General features: G+C 50.1%; 1 protein-coding gene across 3 annotated transcripts in view; it reads right to left on the bottom strand.

Annotated features, from left to right (window-relative positions):
• The window catches only part of MCC (MCC regulator of Wnt signaling pathway), a 375,394-nt gene that overhangs the window by 38,668 nt on the left and 314,877 nt on the right, over window positions 1-21,849 (bottom strand). For all 3 annotated transcript variants that reach the window (XM_087861917.1, XM_045777293.2, XM_045777291.2), the window contains 6 exons: window positions 11,957-12,103; window positions 10,933-11,022; window positions 9,694-9,842; window positions 6,299-6,439; window positions 3,264-3,367; window positions 24-207 (listed from right to left, as the gene is read on the bottom strand). In XM_087861917.1, the coding sequence (XP_087718043.1) occupies window positions 24-207; window positions 3,264-3,367; window positions 6,299-6,439; window positions 9,694-9,842; window positions 10,933-11,022; window positions 11,957-12,103 (815 nt within the window). The remainder of the gene's footprint in view (window positions 1-23; window positions 208-3,263; window positions 3,368-6,298; window positions 6,440-9,693; window positions 9,843-10,932; window positions 11,023-11,956; window positions 12,104-21,849) is intronic.

Below are 21,849 nucleotides of genomic sequence, written 5' to 3'. Positions count from 1 at the left end.
GTGGCAGAAGGGCCGAGAATTACCTGGTGTGGCTGTTGGAGGAGAGGCTCTCCCAGGGCTGCACGCTGCAGCCGGCCACGGCAAAGGCGCCCCCACAGCTGCCGTCCAGCTTCATGAGCAGGGCCTTGGCCGCATTCTCAGCTGTCTTCCGGCAGTCGTGAGCACGTTTGAGCATCTGAGTGATGTTCTCATCCCCGGACTGGTCTCCTACGTTGCAAAGAGGCCAAAGGATTAATCAGCACAGTTCTATGTGAGACAGGCCTGGGAGCGCAGCTGGGGCATTGGTTCTCAGTTACTCAGGGCAGAGGTGGCCTGGGGGAGAGAAACGAGCAGTGGATGGCCAATGAAGAGACCCACGTGCTGGGCCAGGTGCCATCACTTAGGGACTGTATGTAGCAAGGCATTCTCTGCTCTGGGCTTTACTGTCTGTGTTGATGAAGGGTTGATCTCTGAGGTCTACCTCTAGCTCTAACATGCTATGATTTTCTAATTATCCAGGCTCCTGACTTTCCCCACTCAGTTACAATGTACCGCTTGGCCATTCTTTCCTGTGGTGGCACTTTCTCATGAACAAGGCCCAAAATGTGTCCTCCAACACATCCAGAGCTTTGCCTAGAGCTCTGTGTAGGCAAGAGAAACAAACCGAGTAGTTATACAGGGAACTTCAGATTGGCAGTGTATCTTCTGTACCAGTGCTACCCCTGACTTTCCTGTCTCCGCTGGGACACTGTTGGTGGCGAGCCCTGATGCCTCCAGCAGTCAGGTGCCTGGGCTGGAGCAAGACCTCAGGAGTGGCGGGCACCCACACAGAGCCACACAGCGACCCCCTGGCCTAAAATGTTCACGTTCTTGTTGTGCTTTAAAAACCATACTGGCCCAACAAGTCACAGTGTGCTACCGCTTCAGCCTAGATCTCTAGTCTTCCAAATACCTTCAAATGAAACCATATGCCGAAGCCTAAGACACAAAAACGGTAAATGCAGAACCAGTTGACATGAACAGGGGTGGGGGTCATACATTCCGGTTCCCCCCATCCTCCGAGCCCACTGCTGAGGCCCAAACGCACTCCTCCAGCTTCCCACGGCACAGTTTGGAAACCACTGGTCTAAGTCATCTAGAATGCATGTAACAAAAAACAGAAGAAAACCAAAGGGGCTGGTCCTGGGGGTAATGTCATCGACTAACACTTGCTCGGCTGGGCAAGTCTATGGTCTGTTAGAGCAGAAAGGCAGGTCCACTGCTGCTGTCCGCGGAACGGAAGGGGGGTCTAATAGGGAACTGGTCCAGACAAGCCAACTCACAGCTCTACGGAGCGGGGGCGGGGGGGGGGTGCCTCCATCCTGCAGGCTGAGCTCCCCGGACCCCTGCCGCCATGTCTCTGCCGACCCGCCTACCTCCCTCCCTCCCTTCCTTCCACAAACGAGACATTTTACATTCATCTCACCAACTGACTGCTCTCGGAATTCTGTTCTGAAGGAGGCATGATATTACTGACTGGCTCATTTTATAAATATATCATGAGCTACCCAAGATTATGTTAATACAAGGCATTTCATTATTGATTTTAAGTATTTCAAATGCAGATTTATATAAGTCCTTCCAGCTCCTACCCAGTAACTGTGCCAAGTAGAGACAAGCCTAATAAAAGGTACCTTTCCAGGACAGGATGGTTTAAAGACATCATCTGATGATACAAACTGGAAATAAGAGGCTTGATTTTTTCCCTTTAATTGATCATTTTCCTTAATACATATACTTAAAAAAAAAAAAACAAAAACTTGACAGCAGGCCAAGATCATTTTAGGATCTGTTTAATATGAGGTATAAAGTTTTATGGTTTAGTGAAAAGACCCTGAAAAATGAGGTTTCTAATGGAAATGTTGGCAGAGTTTCTATTTCTGCGCTGGGATGTTAATACTACTAAAAAGAGAGAGAGAGAGAGAGAGGAGGGTGGTCACCCATACAAATAGAGCCTTGCTCCCTTGCCTTGTAACTTCGATATGAAGCAGGAAATTAATGCCCAGGATACTTCCTTTCCTTCAGATTTGCTTCAGATTCCTGTATAGGTCAGAACTGAAGGAGGAAAAACCTGCGAGTGTTCAGGGCACAAGCTAGACCCCAGGTGCAGGGAGGAGCTGGTGAGAACAACGGGGTGGGGGTGGGGACGCACTCCGGAGGGGCCCTGGTGCCGACCTTCTCTGCAAGGTGCATCCTGGAAGGGTGGCCCGAGTGGAGGCTCCCAGCCCTTGCCAAGAAGCCCATCCCTGGCATGTGGCCTGGTTCCCATGGCCAAGGACGCCTGGTGTGCCCACTGGCCCACGCTGGGCTCCGGAGTTAAGCAGCTTTCTGTGCAGCTGCTGTTGCCTCTCCCGGGAAGCCGCGGCTCTGGAGCGGAGCTGAGGGAGCAGCCCGGCCTCGGCACGGAGCCACGGTAACCTCTCCCCTTGGCCTCTCTTCCCTCCTAAGCGCCATGTCTCTGTGTCCTCCTACATTCCTGTAAGGCCCAGAGCCACAAGCACAGGCCAAGTTTTAGCAAATACGGCCAACCAGGATGACACGTTTGTGTCTTTTCCAATCATATGCCTCTTCCAGTTACTCAAAATGGACAGGTGGCTTCAGGGGCCAGTGCAGAGCTGGAGGTACAGACCGGGCGACAGGACAGAAGCCCCGGGCGGGGAGGCGGGTGCGTCAGCTGACCCCTCTGTTCCCCACGGGGCTGGACCCTGTGCTCCAGGGAGAGCCCTCTGAAGTGGACAGCAGGGTGTGAAACCATTTCCTCTGGGTTCACAAGGTGCCTGGAGACAAGGGAGGGCGAGCCCATGCTTCCAAACCGCCCAAAAGAACACACCTGGGGCTCAAGCACAGCCACCAGAGGCAGCGAGTCTCGGCAAAGGCCACGTGGGCAGCAAAGGGACCCTCACAATCAGCAGCACAGAGAGGCTGTGGGCAAGTCGGTCCCTTTCATCACAAACGTGGGCCCTTCTGCTCCATCCGGCCTACTGCTGGCCCGCTAGGGCGTATTTCCTAAGAGGGCTTGTTTGTTTTAACGTGTCTGTAATTCTGTTTCCACTCCAGTTCTTGCTGCATTCAACATAAACAATTTACTCACTCAGTCATGAGGAAAAAACGAAAAACACACTTGACAAGCGAATTTCATGTTGTCGGGAGGTGTTCCAAGGCCAACAGCGAAATGGGGGCACCATAGAGCAAGAGAGGCAGGGGACAAGAAGGAAGAGGGAGGGAGGAACTCGGGCCACACTCACCAGGGGAGGACCCCACGCCGGCTGCCCGGAACTGCCCCAGGATGAGGCTCTGCTCGCTCTCGGCCAGTGCCAGGAGGAGTTCATAGGCTTCTATGCACTGCTCACTGAAACAGAAGCACACGGCATCCTCAGCTCTGACAGATGACACTGAGCCTCTTCGAAGCAGCACTGCCCCCCCCCCCACCCGGGGGAAGCAGCTCCAACCCTGCTTCTCAGCCTCGCTGTCCACGTAAGCTAGAGAAATACCCGCAAATATTTCTGCATAAAGCCAAGGGCTTGCTGCTCTGCTATGTTGCCCCCCACCCTTTAAACTTAAACTTTTACTTTAAACTAGGATCTAGGGGTGACTGGGTGGCTCAGTCAGTTAAGCATCCAACTCTTGATTTCGGCTCAGGTTGTGATCTCAGGGTGGTGAGATCGAGCCCCATGTGGAACCTGCTTGGGATTCTCTCTCTCTCTCTCTCCTTCTACCACTCCCCACCCCCACTCACACCCACGCATGCGCACGCTCTCTCTCTCTCCCTACAAATAATTACATAATGAAATAGAATCTAGAAAAATATAAGAGAAACAATAAAAGCGGGAGAGTTAAGTTTAATGCCTCTTTAATGATCAGCTAAAAAGAAAAGGTAACATGGCTGTGGTAGCCAGCCTCCAAGATGGCCCCCACTGACCCCATATGCTGGTATGCACACCCTTGTGTTAGCTCCCTCTGCACGGTACCAGAGTTGGTCTCTGTGACTAAGAGGATATGGGATGTCACTTCCAAGATGAGGTTATTTAAAAGCATGGTGACTTCCATCTTGGTCACTCTCTCTCTCCCTTCCCTTTCTCTCTTGGATCACCCTCTCTAGAGAAGGCCAGCTGCCGTGTCTTAAAGACTCTGGAGCAGCCCCATGGAGAGACCCATGTGGCTTCCAGCTGAGACGGTGAGTGAAGGACTGAGGACTCCACCAAACAGCTGTGTGAATGAGCTTCCCTAGAGCCACATCCCGCCAGCTCTGCTTAGGGTTTCAGATGACACAGCCCTGGCTGACAGCTTGAGCAGGACCTCCTAAGAGACTCTGAGCTGGAGTACTACCCAGCTAAGTCACTCCCAGCTTCCTGACCCTAGAAACAGTTACACAATAATTGGTAGAAAGAAAGACGGCCCCAGAAGGAAGACTGTTTTGACCTAGACTTGCAGTAGCCCCTAGCCACGTATGGCTATTTAAAGTAAAAAGATTTTAAGTAAAATGAAAAATTTAGTTCCTCTCTTGTGATAACCGTATATCGTATGTTTAAGAGCCACATGTGGCTAGGAGTTACCATACTGGACAGCACAGACAGGTAACAGGTCCATCATCACAGAAAGTTCTATCAGATGCTTGTAAAATTGCCCCTTGAACCACGTATGAAATCTCTGACAAATGTGGATTTCTAAGAGGAAGAAATTAGTCTCTCTGCTTCGTGCCTGTCATCACTGGACACACCAGGTACAGGATCTAAGAGTGTCCCACAGGGACCCATGTCTGCACAGGAAGTGGAGCGTGTGCGTAATGCCTCAGCAGCCCTGGACAAGATGCCTGCGGTGCAGAAACCTCCCTGCTAAGCAAATAACTGATTAGCTTCTCTAAGCTAAGCAGGGGAAATGTTGCTTTACTCAACATTTAGTCAACAGACCATCTGTTTTTTGATTGTCTCACTTTCACCTTCTTTCACTAAGAGATACGGAAAAGGCCCATCACGAGCCCCGGGCGCTGGCAGCTCCTTCTGTCAAGGGCAATCTGTCTTCCAGGTTAGAGACACTGCGCCATCGCCTCATCCACGCAGATAAAAGGCAGACTGCAGCCCAGCCTGTTCGAGAGTTATCGTGGGTGGATTACCTGCTTGCTTTGGCGTGTCTGTAAACCAGCATGATTGTGCTTTACCTTTGGTCTCCTATGTTTTGTTTTTTAAAGTAGGCTCTACGCCCAGCGCAGGGCCCAACATGGGGCTTGAACTCACAACCCTGAGATCAAGACCTGAGCTGAGATCAGGAGTCGGATGCTTAACGGATTGAGCCACCCAAGCGCCCCTGGTCTCCTAAGTTTTGGGGTTTGATTTTCTTTTTTGAAGAAATAAAGTTTCTTAAAACATATTGATCTTTTCAGATGCTAAGAGTGAGGTACAGTCACTACTCTGGGATCTCGGCAAATATGCCTAAGTGGTACCACTAATAAAATAAGCCCCTGAAAACAATAATGCATAGCTTGTAGCCATGGAACAAATAGTAATTTAGAGACAGATAAATTCCGAAGCTGGTGAGGCTGAAAACAAGTGGTACATTCATATACCACTTGCTCATCGAAGAATGAACTGCGGTCATTTACACCAGCTTGTTTTTACGGGAAAACTGGGAGCGTGCCTGCAGAACCACAGAAACATTCGTATTCTTTGACCTATAATTCCTGCTCTGGGGATTCTATTCCAAGGAAAATATTCACCAGAACGGAGGTATTATCGGTGTTAAATTATTCACCATAAAATTATTTTTAATATCCTAAGTCTGCAAAAGTCTACATGTCTTTTAGAGAAATGAGAAAACAAAACAACAATATTGATGCAGGGGATACAGCCATTCAAAATGCAGGCAGACTCTTAACGTTACGAAACTACCATAAACTGAAGAAACAGAATGTCCTAGATTTAGAACGTAAAATATATAGGACAATGAAAAAAGACTGGAAAGAGCAACAAAGGGATATATAAATACGAAAATGAATATTTTGAGTGGTATTAGTTGAATGAAAGAATATTTAAGTTGAACAGGCTAGCTTCCGACGCCATACTCATTACTCTATTTGCTTAATTGCCACAGGGGCTAATGGATTTTCGCTAGGTATCACATTAGTGTTTGCTGGTCCAGCCGTCCGTATGCGTTCTGAAAGCCTGGTTTCTACTCTGAAGCAGGTTACTCTGTCACCGCAGACGCATTTCTAAATTGACCCGCCAGCCCCCCCCCCGCCCCCGCACCCCGGACGCGCATGCGCACGCGTGGCCTGCGGGTCCCTAACCTGTACTGCAGGGCCAGCCGCAGCGCCGTGGCGTTGGACTCATACTTTCCCACCAGCATGCTCATCCTCTCAGCGTTGCTTTTGCATTCTTCCAGGGTTATGGTCAGGAGGTCGTTCTGGGATTTGAGGTGTTCGATGCGGCTACAAAGGAAGAAAAATCTCTTTTCACGATCTCACATCAGGGTTACGATTCATTTGCCGGTAGCCGAGTGGTCTAATCCAGACCCAGGCCAGACACGCGTGTTAGGGTGTGAGCTTGTCCGTGGTTTTAGCAAACGTAACTGACGTGAATAATAGAGGAAGCAACTCTAAGTATGAGAATCACTAAATTCTGTGTAAACTAGACATACACGCAAACCCCCTGATTACTTCCCACCCAGCCCGGGACACCACACGGCCGTGGTACCGTGTGAGGTGCTGAGGACCCGCCGGGGAAAGGAGCCAACCACGTGACCTCAGGCCCTCAGGAGAGGTAGGACAGGTGCACTGCAATAAGCCAGCCTCCACGGGACAAACAAAACGCAGCGCCAGGGTAGTACCTGCTGTTTGTTAAACCCCTGCTCGATAACCCACCACGGCTCTTTGAATTCAGTAAGATTGTCCCCATTCTCAGACGAGCAAGTAGAGGCACCGAAGGGGTAAGTGCCTTGCCCTGGGGTTTCAACCAGTTTGACCGCAGACCCTGTACTCTTAACCAGTCACGACCAGAGCAGAAGCAACAGGTGAATCAGGGAGTAAGATACTGTCCCTAAGGGCCTCTGAAGGGGCAGTGGACCAGGAGCTGCCGATTGTGTCCAAAACTCCTTCCAGGTTGGACAGTCCCACAACTGCTGACTGCTGGTTGGACAGGCGGCAGGAACTTCAATGCCTTGGGACAGTTTCCACTTCGTGTCAACCTCCTTTTCCACCTTAAGGTTGTCAGTTTCTCCGTAAGACTCTTAGTTTGTCATAGGGCTGCTTCCTTTTCCCCTTAAAATCGCAACTTAAAGCCACCTCTTCCGAGATGCCTTCCCTGGCTACCTATCTAAAAGCAACACCCCCTGGGGCACCTGGGTGGTTCCTTCCGCTGAGCGTCTGACTCTGGATCTCCGCTCAGGTCTCAATCTCAAGGTTGTTTAAGCCTCATACTGGGCTCCATGCTGGGTGTGCAGCCTACTTAAAAACCAACCCCGCCCCCACGCTATCACAGTGCCCTGTTTACCGGGAGTTTTCTTGTGATCTCCTTTGTTTGCTTCTTGTGCGGCTCCCCGAACAGAACAGAAGCTCCGTGAGAGCAGGGACCTTGTCTTACTCTCCTTTGCATGACAAACAGATGAGCACAGGGCAGGTGCTTAAAACAGATTTGCTGAGTAAAGAAACACTTCTGCGGAGCTATGACCCCCACCACACACGCAATCACAAAGCTGAGGGCTCTCATTTTGGGGGGTATAATAGGGCCTCCAACTTTGAGGTAGGTAGTTTAATAACAGACATGAGGCCATCCTGGTGGACTATTTCTAAGGTCATTCCCGCATTCCAGTTGCAGCTATGGTCATGGGACAACACTGGAGGGGAAGTTCAAGGGCAGGGGTAGAAGTCCAGCTGGGCTATTTAACAGCTCTGGACTCAAGACAAGTCGCTCAATATCAAAGCCTTTGTTTTCTCATTTGCAAAATGGGACTGCTCTGCCCTCCCAAGCTGAAGATTAAGTGGTTGTGAGAACCCTTTGTAAACTGTGAAACACCATAATAATGTGAGCTACAAGCACCAAATGCTTCCCCTTTCTTTGGTGTCTCCTAGGTGCACAGAACGGAGGAGAAAGGAACCTCCTTCAAGTTCAACCACAAAGCAGGCTTGTTAAATCCCTGAATCTGTGGAGAGGAGATCCTCACTCTCGGAGGGCCCCCGAAGGCATCTGACTTCATCAAATTGCAAAGGGCCTATCTGATTCGATTCTTAAGCACTCCCTGGCCCTGGTGCTGAGAGGGCGGCTGCTTTACTGCTACAAGGTAATCATCAGGACTGTCACTCTTAAGTATTTTGGATTTAATAAGGAAACCGTTTAATTTCCAGATTCGAAATGACCTAGATTGCTGCATTTCCTTAGTCCTCAAGCACTATATTAAACAGCTTCAAATCAGGGAGGACTAATATGATAATTCAATTTATTCGGGTCTGCCAGACACCAGGGGAAAGGCATTAAGCAACAGTGGAGGGGGACCAGCATCCACATTTCTTCCTGGTTAGTTCATAAGCCTTTCAAATTCGCACTATGCTCTCCCACTGAAGATTGGTAGGTCAAGGCAGCCACACCACACTTGGATGGATTCAGTAGTACACTGCGGGACCCATTCTGAGTCAGTGGTTTACCAGGACTTGGCCCTGGTCCTTCTTTGCTTTTTCAGCAACTCTCATCGCTGGGATGACCTACAAGCCAGTCTTTGCCAAGAGGCATGAGTACAAACTTCAACTACCTCTGCTGTGAGATTTGGGAAGAATCCATAAAACTGGAAAATTTGTCTAAGTAGGACAGTTAGAGCTACTCAGAAAGCGATTCTAAGTAGGACTAAGTAGGATAGACTGTAGGGACGGAGGGTGTACTTTTGCAAAGAACATAAATAAAATTAGGCAACCCCCCGGAGGAGCAAGGAGGGTTAGATCAGCATGCCTGGTCAATCCCAGAATGCCTCGATCAGACCGCCTTTGCTGGTTCCTGATAGCTCCAGGCGCCCCTAGGATGCTGACTCAACATTCCAGAGTTTCTCTCTGTGGTTCCTGGCAGCACAGGCCTGCAGCTCGGTAGCCATCTTGTCTTTCTGACCTACTTGTCATTCAATCCAAACAGCTCCCGGGACTTGCTACATAATTTGCAAGGGCCAGGGCAAAATGAAAAGGTGGAACCCGTCTTCATAAATTATTAAGAATTTATTTTTATTTTTTTAAAGATTCTACCCATTTATTTGACAGAGAGAGCGCGCACAAGCAGGGGTAGCTGCAGAGGGAGAGGGAGAAGGAGACTCCCCGCTGAGTAGGGAGCCCGACACAGAGCTCCATCCCAGAACCCCGGGATCAGGACCCGGGCTGAAGGCAGACACTTAATCAACTGAGCCCCCCCAGGCACCCCAAGAAATTAAAATGGTGACCGTAGAGCAGTAAAGCCAAGTGTGGGGTCCTTCCAAACACGACGCTTGTGCATGTGAGTACACAGGTCGCACGACACTCATGAAGCCAGCCCCGACTGCTGTAAGTAAGCACCCTTGGATGAGCGAGGAGGAGGGAGCTCCCGCCCACCAGCCTGACAGCATCTCTCCATGTCACAATTCCTAAGCCAACCTGAAATGATCTCTGAAAGAGAGAGGAGGGCAGCTCCCCACCCCTGCAACACCACCGCTCAAATACGTAGGATTTCTCCTTACCTATTCAACCGTTCCGTTTCCACCTCAAACTCTCGAATTTTGCTTTCCGAGATGGCAGATCCGTGTGAGTAGAGTGTCTGGAAGATCTCCTGGATGTTGGAGCAGTCCTGAAGAGAGTGGGCCAGGTGCTCCGCCACGCTGCTGGACACCTGTACAGGTGAGCACGAATCCTGCTCTAGACGGTGTCGCTTTAGGGACCGGACCTCAGGCATGCTTTGCACACAGAACTTACAGCCAATGTTCCTCAACAATCAGGCACCAGAAGATGGTTACCCTGATTTTTCTCAGTCTGTATGAGTCTCTGATAAAAAGCTAACTACCGTGAAAATAGTACAGAAACAGGATCGAGATACAGCTGTACGCTCCAGGCGTGTGTTGCTGGGCAGCACGCCTGGGGGAGCATGCCCCTTCAGAGTTCCTCAAGTTTTGGATATTGAACAGAGGGTCTGGACTCACTGCCCCTGCCTGAGCCCCCTGCCCCTCCGGGCCCTCGTCTCTGGTTGCTGCAGCCAAAGAGAGCAGCCGGCTCCTTTATTTTCACAGTTTGGCTTTGGCACCGAATCTGGATGCAGGCAATTTTTTTCAGCGCAAAATTCTAAATGAGGGCTTTAAAAGTACTATTCAGGCTTTCCCCACCCCTGGGGATCAAATAGCTGGCTCTCTCAGCCTCATCCCCAATCCTAACAAAATATTCCTTAGGGAACTGAAACTACTCCCTTTTCACCATCAGTCAGCTCTTATGGCCTCAAGGGGTTTAGAGGCTCTCCAGATGAAAACGCTGGCACTAAGCGAGAAGGTTCTGGTCTCTGCCAGCATTGGGCTCCACTTCAAAGGCAGCATTCATCCTCACTGGAGAGCACACTCCCTTTTAAGAGGCATGTGCGAAAGGTAAAGTTCTTTTAGAGCTCCCTGACCCACTCGGTCTCTGGGGTGCAGGGTGATATAAAGCAAGGACTTTAGGACTTTCATCTCCGTCACCAGGAACTAGACCTAAATCATTTCTTTCTGACAGTTTTCAGGTAGAGAGAAAGAGAAGCTCCCTTACTGCTGAAGAAGTAATTCCCCGATGAAGAAACTACTGTGCCCTTTAATCTGACCCTCTGGAAGGAAATGGGGTAGGATTTATTTTATAATTAACTTGTTTACGGGAGGTGAACTTGGGAAGTTCGGTCATTTCCGATCTGCTATCTGTGTAGCTCTACTGGGCGCTCTCTTGCCTTGCTTCTCGCGAACACTCACCCCTATGCTACTGATTTCTGATCCCAGGACCGGCCGATCCGACGACGAAGACTCGGACCTGGTCTTCGATAGCTTCACCCTCTCAGCAATCTAGAAAAACAAAAAAATTATCGAAAAATGACCCCTCACTCTTCAGATAAACTGTCATTAGCCATTAGCCATGACGACGAAACCGATTCATCAATTTCCAAAAAATAACTCACTCGTTCCAGTTTTTCCACCATCTGCTTAACCCAGTGTTTTCCAACCTCAGCACTCGTGACATCTTGGGCTGGATGTTCTTTGTTGTAGAGATTTATTCTGTGCCCTGTGGGCTGGTTAGCAGCACCCCTGGCTTCTAGCCACAAGATGCCACTAGCACTCTAGTGGTGACCATCAGAAACGTCTCCAGACACTGCCCGATATCCCCTGGGGGGACAGAATCACTTCTGGTTGAGAAACAACGGTTTGACCCCACTTATTCAGCTTGATGGTTGAGAACCACCCTTCTTGCGGAGACCGGCAGACCACCGGGGAAGAGCGTGAGTGTCACTGGGACAGTCCCTCTGGGGCAGACTCAGCATAGGCATGGGGGTGGGGCTGCTGCTCGAACACCATGGCCTGCCCAGCACAACCTATTTCTCTGCAGGCAGGGCTGTTGGTCCTATGAGAAGGGCGATCACTGATTCATCACTTGGGGTCCCTTCCTGAGCTGCATCTCAGTCCTCAAGAGCAACTATCCATCCACTCTGTTCTGTTGTGGAACCTGACAAACATCTCACTTTCCACAACGACCTGCCAGCTGTGAGCTGCTCCCGCGGGCTGATTAATGAGAGTTGGCATACCGGTCACAGCCAAGATAGACGAAACTACCGGTGGGTTCTCTCTCCCTGCGGCTGCAGCACAGGAGGCCTGTGAGAGACTCGAGGGAAGCTCCTCGGGCCCTTGTGAGCTCACCACATGCCTTCACAGTGGCCATGCGTGGTAGCGGCTGGTGCGGATTCCAGATAAAAGAGCAGGGTTCCCGCCCTCCCCTGGAGCTCACCTTGGCAATGGGAATGTCATTGCTGCTGCTGCTTGTGCTCAGCTCCCCGGTGCTGGGGTTCACTGGGCGGTTGGCGGGAGTGAGGCGGCCAGGGCTGGAGGGCCCCGTGGCCTGTACGCTCTGTAGTCGCGTTTGAAGCTCTCGAACCTGAAATAATAGCGCAAACTTCAGACACAGTTGGTGGCTTTCCTGGCCAAAGAGCAAAATAGCCAGAGGGCTGGATGGCTGGGTTTTCATTTCCATGAAGAGATCAGCTTCACTGAAAAGCTAACTAAAGCTAACTTGGTTGCGTCCGCATAAAAGTTTGCTGTATTCTTAACTAGACCGGCCACTGGCTGGCCATCGTCTGTTCTTCACAAAATAGGATCTGAAAATGTTTTCTAAGGCTCTGAAAGCTTCCAGCAGAGGTGGAAGGACCATCTTTAAGGAATGTTTATTCATTCTGCCTCATGGGCCTGAATGTCTTGCGCACTGCACATGGAGAACCCGGGATGAAATCGCCACCTTCCCAAAACTCAAAGCTCAGAGGAAGAGAAACACGTAATTTCAATGCAAGCACACGTTAATGCTGTAAATATCTACCTAGGGAGCTGTAGGAAGCCGACAAAGGGAAGAATGTGCCTCCATCTCAAGTCGACAGGGAAGGAGGAAACGGTGCTGGAGCAGAGTCCTGTAAGATGGACAGGATGAGGTGGGGCGGGCTCTGATGGTGCTGTCGAGCAAGCTGGGGGTGGGAGAACAGCTTGCACGAGAGCACAGGCTTCGGGGTGGCACACTGTATTGGAAGAACTGTGTGGTGTGGAAGAGCCACATGCACCGGCCAGGAGGGGAGGCTAAGGGCAAGACACAGATGCACCTGCAGCTTTCCCCCCAGGACACTTCGAGATGGGATTATCCAGGGGACAGCGGGAAGGAATATCTAAACAGTCTTTCTGCATAAAAGAGACACACAGGGCCTTTTGAATTACATTTAGAACACACGTTTATTTACCTGCACAGAATGTAAATGTCCAGACTCTCCTCTCTACGGTTACGGCTCAGTGATTTCCAAAGTGAGAAGTGTTCCAAGTGAGTGAAAATAATTGAGAGAAACTGGTCTGGTAACCTGGATCACAGTGCCATCATCAGCTACAATGTCTACCTTGAAGGGCAAGCTGACTCCAGCACCCACGGGTCCCTACAAACGCGCACCAGGTCCTGCTGGGAAGAATTAGCACCAGGACACCTAAGTCAGGGCTTTCCAAACTTGTCAGTGCACCAGAATGTCCAGGAGGCTTGTTAAAACACAGAGCCCAGGGCCTCACCCCCAGGGATTCTGATTTAGTGGGTGGAATCTGCATATTTAATAGGCTCCCAAGATCTGCAGATGCTCCCAGCTGGGGGCTCACACCCTCAGTCCTAAGGGACTCCCGGGACCACACAGCACTTTAGTCCCAGAGATGGGAGGAATGCAGTCATGCGACTGGAAAGCTTTTCATATTAAATATCTTGGATGTCTCCATCCTGCTAAATTGGGAACCAAAAGTAATTGAAATTTCTATAATTCATCAGCATATTAGAAGCCAAAATAGGAAAACTGCCTCAGAGCGAATTGCATTCACTAGTGTAAGGGCTACAACGTGCCTCCCACTCAGCTGTGGCTTCCAGGAACGGGGCGGGGGGGGGGGGGGGACGGGGGTGCGTCCTCACAGCACACCAGACACAGGGCAGACCTCAAAATAGTTTAAAGACTGAAAAACATACTCTTGTTAAAGCCAAATGGTACTGCTAGCGAGAGATGACAGGGCTCCTTCTGGACTGGTCCCCAACAAACCCAGAAGAGGCCGCATGGCAAAGGGGGGCCTGCTTTCCCATCAAGCCGGCCTCCTGGCAGCCGGGAAACCTCCCTGATGGAGACCATGGATTTCAGTTGCTACTGCTGTGAAAGTCCTGAATAATTAACAATGTTAACACCATTCCAAAATCTAGAGCTTCTGGACCGCTCACAAAACAATCCGCGGCTGGTTCCCCGAATGCCGAGTGGCCCACTCGCCTTACTTTAAAATATGTATCTCCATTGTCCCGGGCAATTTACAAAAACTGCATAAAACTACCCATATTATTGGAAAAAAGTTCTTCCTCTAATCACTCAAGTAAAACATGTCCACTGTGGGAAATTTAGAAGCAGTGAGAAATAAACGCAGAGAAGGTACCAAACAGTCTTTCTTCCCGTCTCTCCACAGCTTGTTTGTACACAGGCATGCGTGAGTAAGACGACATCTAAATCTAAATATCCATTTTTGTTTAAAAAGTGTTAGACCTAGAGAATGCCTTTGAAAACTACAGAATGATAAACATGTTTATTTTTGGTCTACACTTTATCATTTAATGATAATTGTTTGGCAGTGAAAAAAATCCAGCTGAGGGGAGTGGAGTGAGCTTGTCGTGAAGATAGATAGCTGGCTGGATTAAATAGCCTTCTCTCTTTTCTTGATTTGGAGGTGGGGGGGTTAATTAATTTAAATGAATAAATGCACAGAAATGAAGGCTACAGCCAATTTGCTGATTCAGCTTAGGTGAACCTTGGGAGAGAGGAGACACAGCTATGGTTGTCTTCATTCCTATTCTTGCCCACTCTCGCGGGCTGTGTCATGCCCTTCACTCCCCCCACCCCCTGCAAAGACAGGTTCAAGTTCTAAACCCGAAGTACCTGTGAATGTGACCTCATTTTGGAATATGTTCTTTGTAGATATAATTAAATTAAGAATCTCAGGATGAGATCATCCTGGATTGAGGGTGGGTCCTATATCTAATAACTTGTATCCTTATAAGAAAAAAGAGAGGGAAATTTACCACACAGAGGTACATGGGACACCTAGCTGGCTCAGTTGGTGAAGCATGTGACTCTTGATCTTGGGGTTCTGAGTTCGAGCCCCACATTGGGTGTAGAGATTACTTAAGGGGAGGAAAAAAAAAAAAAAAAGACACAGAGGCACAGAGAGGAAGGCCAAGTAAAGATGGAGGCTGAGACTGGCCTCAAGTCAAAGAACTCCAGGACCTACCAGAAGCTGGAAAGTCAAGAAAGGATTCTCCTCCAGAGCCCTTGGAGGAAGTGCAGCCCTGCCAACACCTTGACTGCATGGACTCCAGAACTGTGAGAGAATAAATGTCTGTTGTTTTAAGCCACTGAGTTTGGGGTAATTAAATAATATACCTGTCTTTCATTGAAAATATTTTATTAAAATATATTTGTCTCTACAAAATATGTGGTTCAGAGTCAGGGGATAGCCAGGAATCACAGCTTTATCCCAAACTAGGAATTGATACTTGTAGGAAGGTCGTTCATCACCTTTCCAGGCTTGCTCAACTGGAGTTCAGCCACAGAACACAGACCGTGATTTGAGTGCCCGTTTCCTCATTTCTCCTGAAGTGAGCACATAGCCAGTCCTCATCTAGAGGCCCTAGAAAAGAAGTCAATCTGTGGCAGGGGCACCTGGGTGGCTCAGTCAGGTGAGTGTCTGACTCTCGATTTCGGCTGTCATGATCTCAGGGTGGTGAGACTGAGCCCCACGTTGGACTCCAGGCTGAGCCTGGAGCCTACTTAAGATTCTATCCCTCTTCCTCTGCCCTCCACACCCCCACTCACGTACACACGCTCACTCTCTCTCTCTCTTAAAAAAAAAAAAAAAGAAAAAAAAAGAAAAGGAGTCAATCTCTTGCATATATTGGAAACATGATAGAAGAAGAAGGTAAAATTCTTGTTTTTTAGGGGCTTGGAGTCTAGCAAACATTGCAGTGTGAATGCACTCTGAAAAGGGGTATCCACCGGAACGTCCAGGTACAAAAGAAACCTTGCCTCTGCCTTGCCACAGTAGGAAACATGGGATTCGGTCTTGGAGGTGAAGTGGCTCACCAAGCAAATAAAAAGGAAAAGGCAACAGGGCAGGGTGGGGAGGTGGGCAGGGCTCTGAAAGGTTCAAGTACGGAGCGACATTAAAATGCCAGAACTCTGCATTTCTCATTTATACCTTAATGACTCTCAAAGGGAGTAAAGGGTCTTATAAAAAATAATTTGATTAGAAAAGAGAATGAACTGAAATGAGCGAGAAAAACGGGGTGAGTCAAGAGAGAGACGATGAGGCTCAAACACAACAAAATGGGGCAAAAATGGCAAAACACGCCCTAGACCAGCAGCGCCCAACGACCCCGGCAGCAGTGACGTCGTTCTGCGGGTGCCCTGGCCTTGCGTGCCTGCTGGGGATCTGCAGGGGGCCTACTCGACCCAAGGAGCTACATTTTCAACTGTATTCTATTTTAGTCCATTTGAATTCACATCTAAATAGATGTGTGTGGCCAGTAGATACTGTATTGGTCAGTCAGTTCTAGAACTATTCGAGGAGGTTCAAACGAACAGTCCAAACTGGCGGCTCGGGTGAGTCAGTGAATCAGGGCTACTGGGCACAGTGGGGAAGACACAAGAAGGAGCAGACTTTCCAGAGAGAAGGAAAGATGCTACCTTTGGACATGTGAATCTGAGAAAACCCTGGGGTATGTGAGTGGGCATATTCAGTCAGCAGTTAGCTAAGGGAAGATCAGAACTGGGTATACGGTTTAGGAGCTTTGTGTGTGGATGAAACTGCCCAGGGAAGAGGCAGGGCGGGGGGGGGGGGGTCGGGGGAGAGCCTACACGTAGCCAGGCGATCTGAAAGGGTCAGCAGAGGTCGGACAAGAACATGATTTTGCTCCAGGAGAGAAGGGAAAGAGGTGAGGGTAGACAATCAGAAAGGTCAGTTTGTACATGGGAGAGAGAGGCTGGGGGACAGAATGGCCCCCATCTGATGGTTTGTTTCTCTAAGAGAAAAGAGCTGAGGTCCTCTGCTAGGGGCGAGGGAGGGAGTAGCAGAGGTCAGAAACGAGCAAGGAAGCTGAATGGACCAAAAAAGAAGAAAAGGAAAAAAAAAAAAAAAGCTTACACAGCAGCACTGAGAACTCAGCTGAGCTCTTTCATTCCAGACAGTAGACTGAGTAAATGCACTGTCCTCTGCAAACTCCGGAGACCTCATGAAAATAACAGTAAAGAATAAAAAACGGATTAAAACCCTAACAGTGAAAAGCACAGGCGTAAGGCCTTAGCAGAAAGATTTGGATACGTTCTGTAAATGCAAAGTGGAAGGAAGAGTATTGATGGAAGGAACAGAATGGAAGAGCCAAATTCCATCAAGTACCCAAGGGGAGGCAGCCTGTCCACCCTGGAGAAGGTTGGCAGGGCGGAGACTCAGCTTTGGCAGGTACACAAGGACAATGAGAAGGAGGCTGAAAACGGGAGGAATAACGGTCTGGATACAGAACAAATGACAATTTCCAGCTACGACAGCCACAGCTACAGTAAACAGGCACTCCTCCTAAGCACGCATAGCAATGGTGTATAAAAGAGGAACAATGAGAGAGAAATTCACTGCCAAGGTTAAAAGAAAGGCAGTGAAATCTCCAGGTGCCAGAAATGAAGTGGGAAATAAAGCTACAGAGGTTAGGAGGGGGGCGGTGCCGCCGCAGCTTGGGAATGGCGACCAGGGCATAGCATGTGGGACCAGCGGGGGCAGAGAGGGGCCCCTGCGGGTCAGGCTGTCTGGGCAAGGATCCTCCTGGGTAAGCCTGGAACCCTTCTGTGACCAGCGCACTAGCGGGCAGGAAGCCGGAAAGAGGCCGGAGTACTGTGCCCAGGGGTCAACCGTAAGAAGCCAAAATCCCAGACCCCGGACACCTTTGGGTGTTGAGTCCAAACCTATAGCATCTGTGTACTGCAGGGCCCATCTCAGAAATGAAGAGTTAAAACCGTCTCGATTTCGCCAGCCGGTCACTGCCTCAGAGACTTAATTTGTCAATCACCCATATCACGGGAAGAAGAGGAGACACAACACTCCGTGACTGGAAGCTGCTGGACATGGCGGAACGGTCGGGCAAAGCGCCCATGACCCAGGAGAGGCAGCAGTCTACAGCGCGAGGGGAAGCCACCCGAGAAGAAACGAAAATAAAGCAAACAGCAAACTATCTCACAATCAATCTGTGTAGGGCCCTTTAAAAGATGAAGAGATTAATTTTTAAAATTTTTTTATTTATTTAAGTAATCCCTACACCCAACGTGGGGCTTGAACTCATGGCCCCAAGATCGAGTCACAGGCTCTTCCAACTGAGCCAGCGAGGCACCCCTAAAAGGAGTAATTTCTATAAAAAGGAATTAGGAAACGAAACCAGGCAGATAACAAACAAGTGTAGGTGGACGAGAAAAACAAGCCAGTAGAAAATGTAGCCAATGACATAAAATCGATGTACTGGTTAAACTCTCAACTGGAGAAAACTGAAAACAGAATGCGTAACCCGGAACAGAGCACAGAGAAATTATTTCAGAACACAGCACAGGGAGCTAAAGAGATACAAAATATGCATGTGTCACCGAGACCACAAGTGACCCACCGAGGCCCGAACATACGTTTAAAGGAGTTCCAGAGGAATAGAACGCAGGAAATGATGGAGAAACAGTTTCTGAAAAGAAAACATGGGTTTTCCAGCAGCGGAGGCAGACCTGAGCCCTAACACTGAAGCACCGGGTCCTAGCCAGCTGCCGCAGTGTGTAGATGTGCCTGCACGTCCTTGCTATTCCCTCCGTCAGGGGTAGAGCCCTCCCCTCGCTTGCGTCTGGCCTGCGGGACTGCTTCTAATGACCAGACTGCAGTGGAAGCAATCCTACAGAGCTTCTGAGGCCAGGTTAGAAAAGGAGAATCCGTTTTGCCCGCTCCCTCTAGGGATGCTGGCTCTTACAAGCCGGCCACTCCACTGTGAGGAAGCCCGGGCCACCTGGAGAGGGTGCTGGCAGGTGTTTCCGCCCAACAGTCCCTGCTAAGGCTCCAGACGACAGCCTCACCCCCACAGACCTATAAGTAAGGACGCCTTCAAGGTGACTCTGGCCCTGGCCACCGTCTGACTGTAACCACATCTGAGCCCAAGCAAGAACTGCCAAGTGCATGGTTCTGGGGAGCCATGGGGATCCAGATAGGAACAAGTCATTGTTTGAGGTCTTTAAGTTTGGGGTGGTTTGTTATGCCGCTAAAGCTACTCGGATAATGAGGCAAACGTAGGGGGAAAGGAATAAAGAGATTTATCTTAAAGCTGGTGGGAGGCAGAGCCACCTTGGGTTCTGAGAGAAAGGGTGTCGGTCCGTTTAACTCACTTCTGCGTTGCCAGCACCTTGGACCGTATCTGATAAGGCGTCGGTCTCACTGTAATCTGCTGAATATTATAAAAGAAAACAAACCTTCAAAAAAACTAAAAACTCTCACCCTAAAATTTAATACCTAGGTCGACTCCTGTGGTAGGCCAAATCACGGCCTCCAGACACGTCCTCATCGTGGCCTTAGAGCACGGTGAATATGGGACTTTCCACGGCAGAAGGGAACGTGCAGGAATGATCGAGAGTCTTGAGATGGGCAGATATCCCTGATGATCTGATGGACGCAGCCACTGGAGGCATCGTCGGAGGAGGGAAGCAGGAGCGCCCGAGTTAGAGAGGCAAGTCCGAGGCTGCTCGGCTGCTGGCTTTGAAGCGGGAGGAAGCGTTGAGAGTCAAGGAATGCTGGCTGCCCCTGGAAGCTGGAAGGGGCCGGGAGGCCGCTTATCCTCCAGAGCCCGGGGAGGAATGCAGCCTGGCGATACTCCGAGGTCAGGGAGCAAGAAGCACTTCCGACTTCTAACCCTCAGGACTGTGAAACCCCCAGCCCGTGTCCTTGGAGGCCACCAGGTCTGCCGCAGACTGTTACAGCAGCCAGAAAGGCATGCAGCCGCCAGCCAGGGCGTGGGCAAGAGCAAAGGCATTCTCCACGAGAAGAGTTTGTCCCGCGTGGACCTTCACTGAAAGGACTTGTTAAGGATGCATGCTTTCGGTCACAAGGAAATTAAATCCCGAAAAAGAGCCCTGCGAAAGAGACCGCAGTACGCACAAAAGCTGGCAGGGGAGTGTGGGCAGAAGGAAGCTTCCTATGCAGCCTGTGAGGGCGGGGCTGGCAAGGCGCTTGCTCCAAGGAGAATACGCAGCCCCAGGACTCTGCAACCTCGCTGCTGGACGCGTACTGCAGACAAACTCCCCCCGGGCCCGACAGGGACGTGTGCGAGGGTCCAGGCGCTGCAACGCCGTCTGCGGTAGCGGGAAGTCTTGTCGTCGGGTACGGTCCGCGCGGCGGGGACCCTACAGACTGCAAGGTGGCCGCTGGAGCGGCAGGCCCAACGGGACACACAGCACTGTGGGCAGATCCAGAGTGCTGAGTGGGAGGAACGGGTCCACAGCACAACGACATTTATGTAATTTAAAAACAAGATACAAAACACTGTGTATGAAGACATATGCAAAATGGGGAAAGGAAATGGGATATAAAAGGAATAAATAAATTAAGCGATGGACCTTTCACGGATCAGTGAGTGTGCTTTTAACAGAGGAATGTCATTAGCTTATCTCTCTACCCTCGCAGGCCAAATAAAAGCCAACAAATGAAAGAAAGTAAATACAAAGATGAGGTCAGGAGCCTACGAGATGATGGTAGCCAGACAGCGAGATGCTGGCAATGAAGAATCTGGGACTGGAGCCGGCAGAGACCAACATCCAGCGGGGCAGGCACAGGGGAGGGTTTCCCCAGTTGGGAGAAGTCCACCAAAAAGGGAGGCTAGGACGAGTGTAAAACGGGGCAGCTGCTGGACACTTCCATCCCCCAGGACAGCCGTAGGGACGCAGACAAGAGGACTGCACGGCTGACGAAGTCATCTGTGAACGTGGTCCACAGACGGGTGACACGCAGGAATGAAAGGTGGCCCGGGAGTCCTGCGCGGGACTAGAAACACGGTCACCAGACAGGAGGAGTCTGCTCGGCTTACGATGTGCAGCAGTGTCGGCTGGGCGGCTGTAATTTCGGGCAAATAGGTTGTAATTCATAATTTCACGGTGTCACGGAGCTGGCTGAGATGAGGGGGTTTCGGCCCTGCTGAGGGGCAGAACCACTGGGCCGCAAAAGCTCTCCTTAACGAGCTTTGGGCAGGCGGTCCCTTCCGCTTCTCGGACAGCGGCCTCCTCCACGTCCAGATTTTGCAAAGAACCGTTCTCTTACTGGAGATTTTAGAAACAGAAGGAGGGAAACAAACCCAACAGCATTTCCGTTCTCTGAAGATGTGCTAGGTAGGTGCACCGTTTTCTCCCTTGTTCTACAGACCACTGAAGACCCTAGACCGGATTATCAAAATGGCCACATCAGGGAAAAAGTCAGAGTTTTGGCTGCCTTCCTAATTTCTTACCAGCTTTCCAACAAAGGGAGTCAGCTACTTTCTTGATAGCTACGAGTCCGCCTTAAACAGCCTGACCTGGGACTTCAGAGCAGGGGTTGGAGAACAGAGGCCAGGGATGGAGAAGCCAACACCAGTGCCCACAACTGAAAAAGTTACCTCACAGTTTCCACAGCACCAATGTGCAGGAAGCCCTTTCAGAGTCCCTAGAACGGTTTCCAAAGAGGCCATGAAGAGCATCATAGCTCCGCGGGTTCCTGCCTTGAGCCCCACACTTCGGCCCTCCTCGAACTACAGAGAGGAAGGGCGATAGGTTTTACCAGGGATGCTCTGCTGGGCTCAAGTCAAGAGAAATACACACACAGCTCATTCTTCTCCATGAAACAAACTCCTTTCGCCTTCACTCAGTGTTGTGTTAGCACGCGGGCAAGGCTGGTCCGTACAAGCAGAAGGAATCTCGCGCTCACGCTCCTGGAGCAGAGGGTGGCTCACCAACTTCTAGTCTGTGTGGAAGCAGGTGACAGAATGAGAAAAAGGGGGAAGAGGACCCAGGAAAGGCATGTGGACAGCAGGACAAGGAAAACTGCATCCCATAA

The sequence above is a fragment of the Ursus americanus genome, chromosome 5 (assembly GCF_024610735.1).
Source record: "Ursus americanus isolate L20-20 chromosome 5, mUrsAme1.1.p, whole genome shotgun sequence".
In the NCBI taxonomy this organism is placed as follows: Eukaryota; Metazoa; Chordata; class Mammalia; order Carnivora; family Ursidae; genus Ursus; species Ursus americanus.
This window is presented reverse-complemented; position numbering and strand designations above follow the sequence as displayed.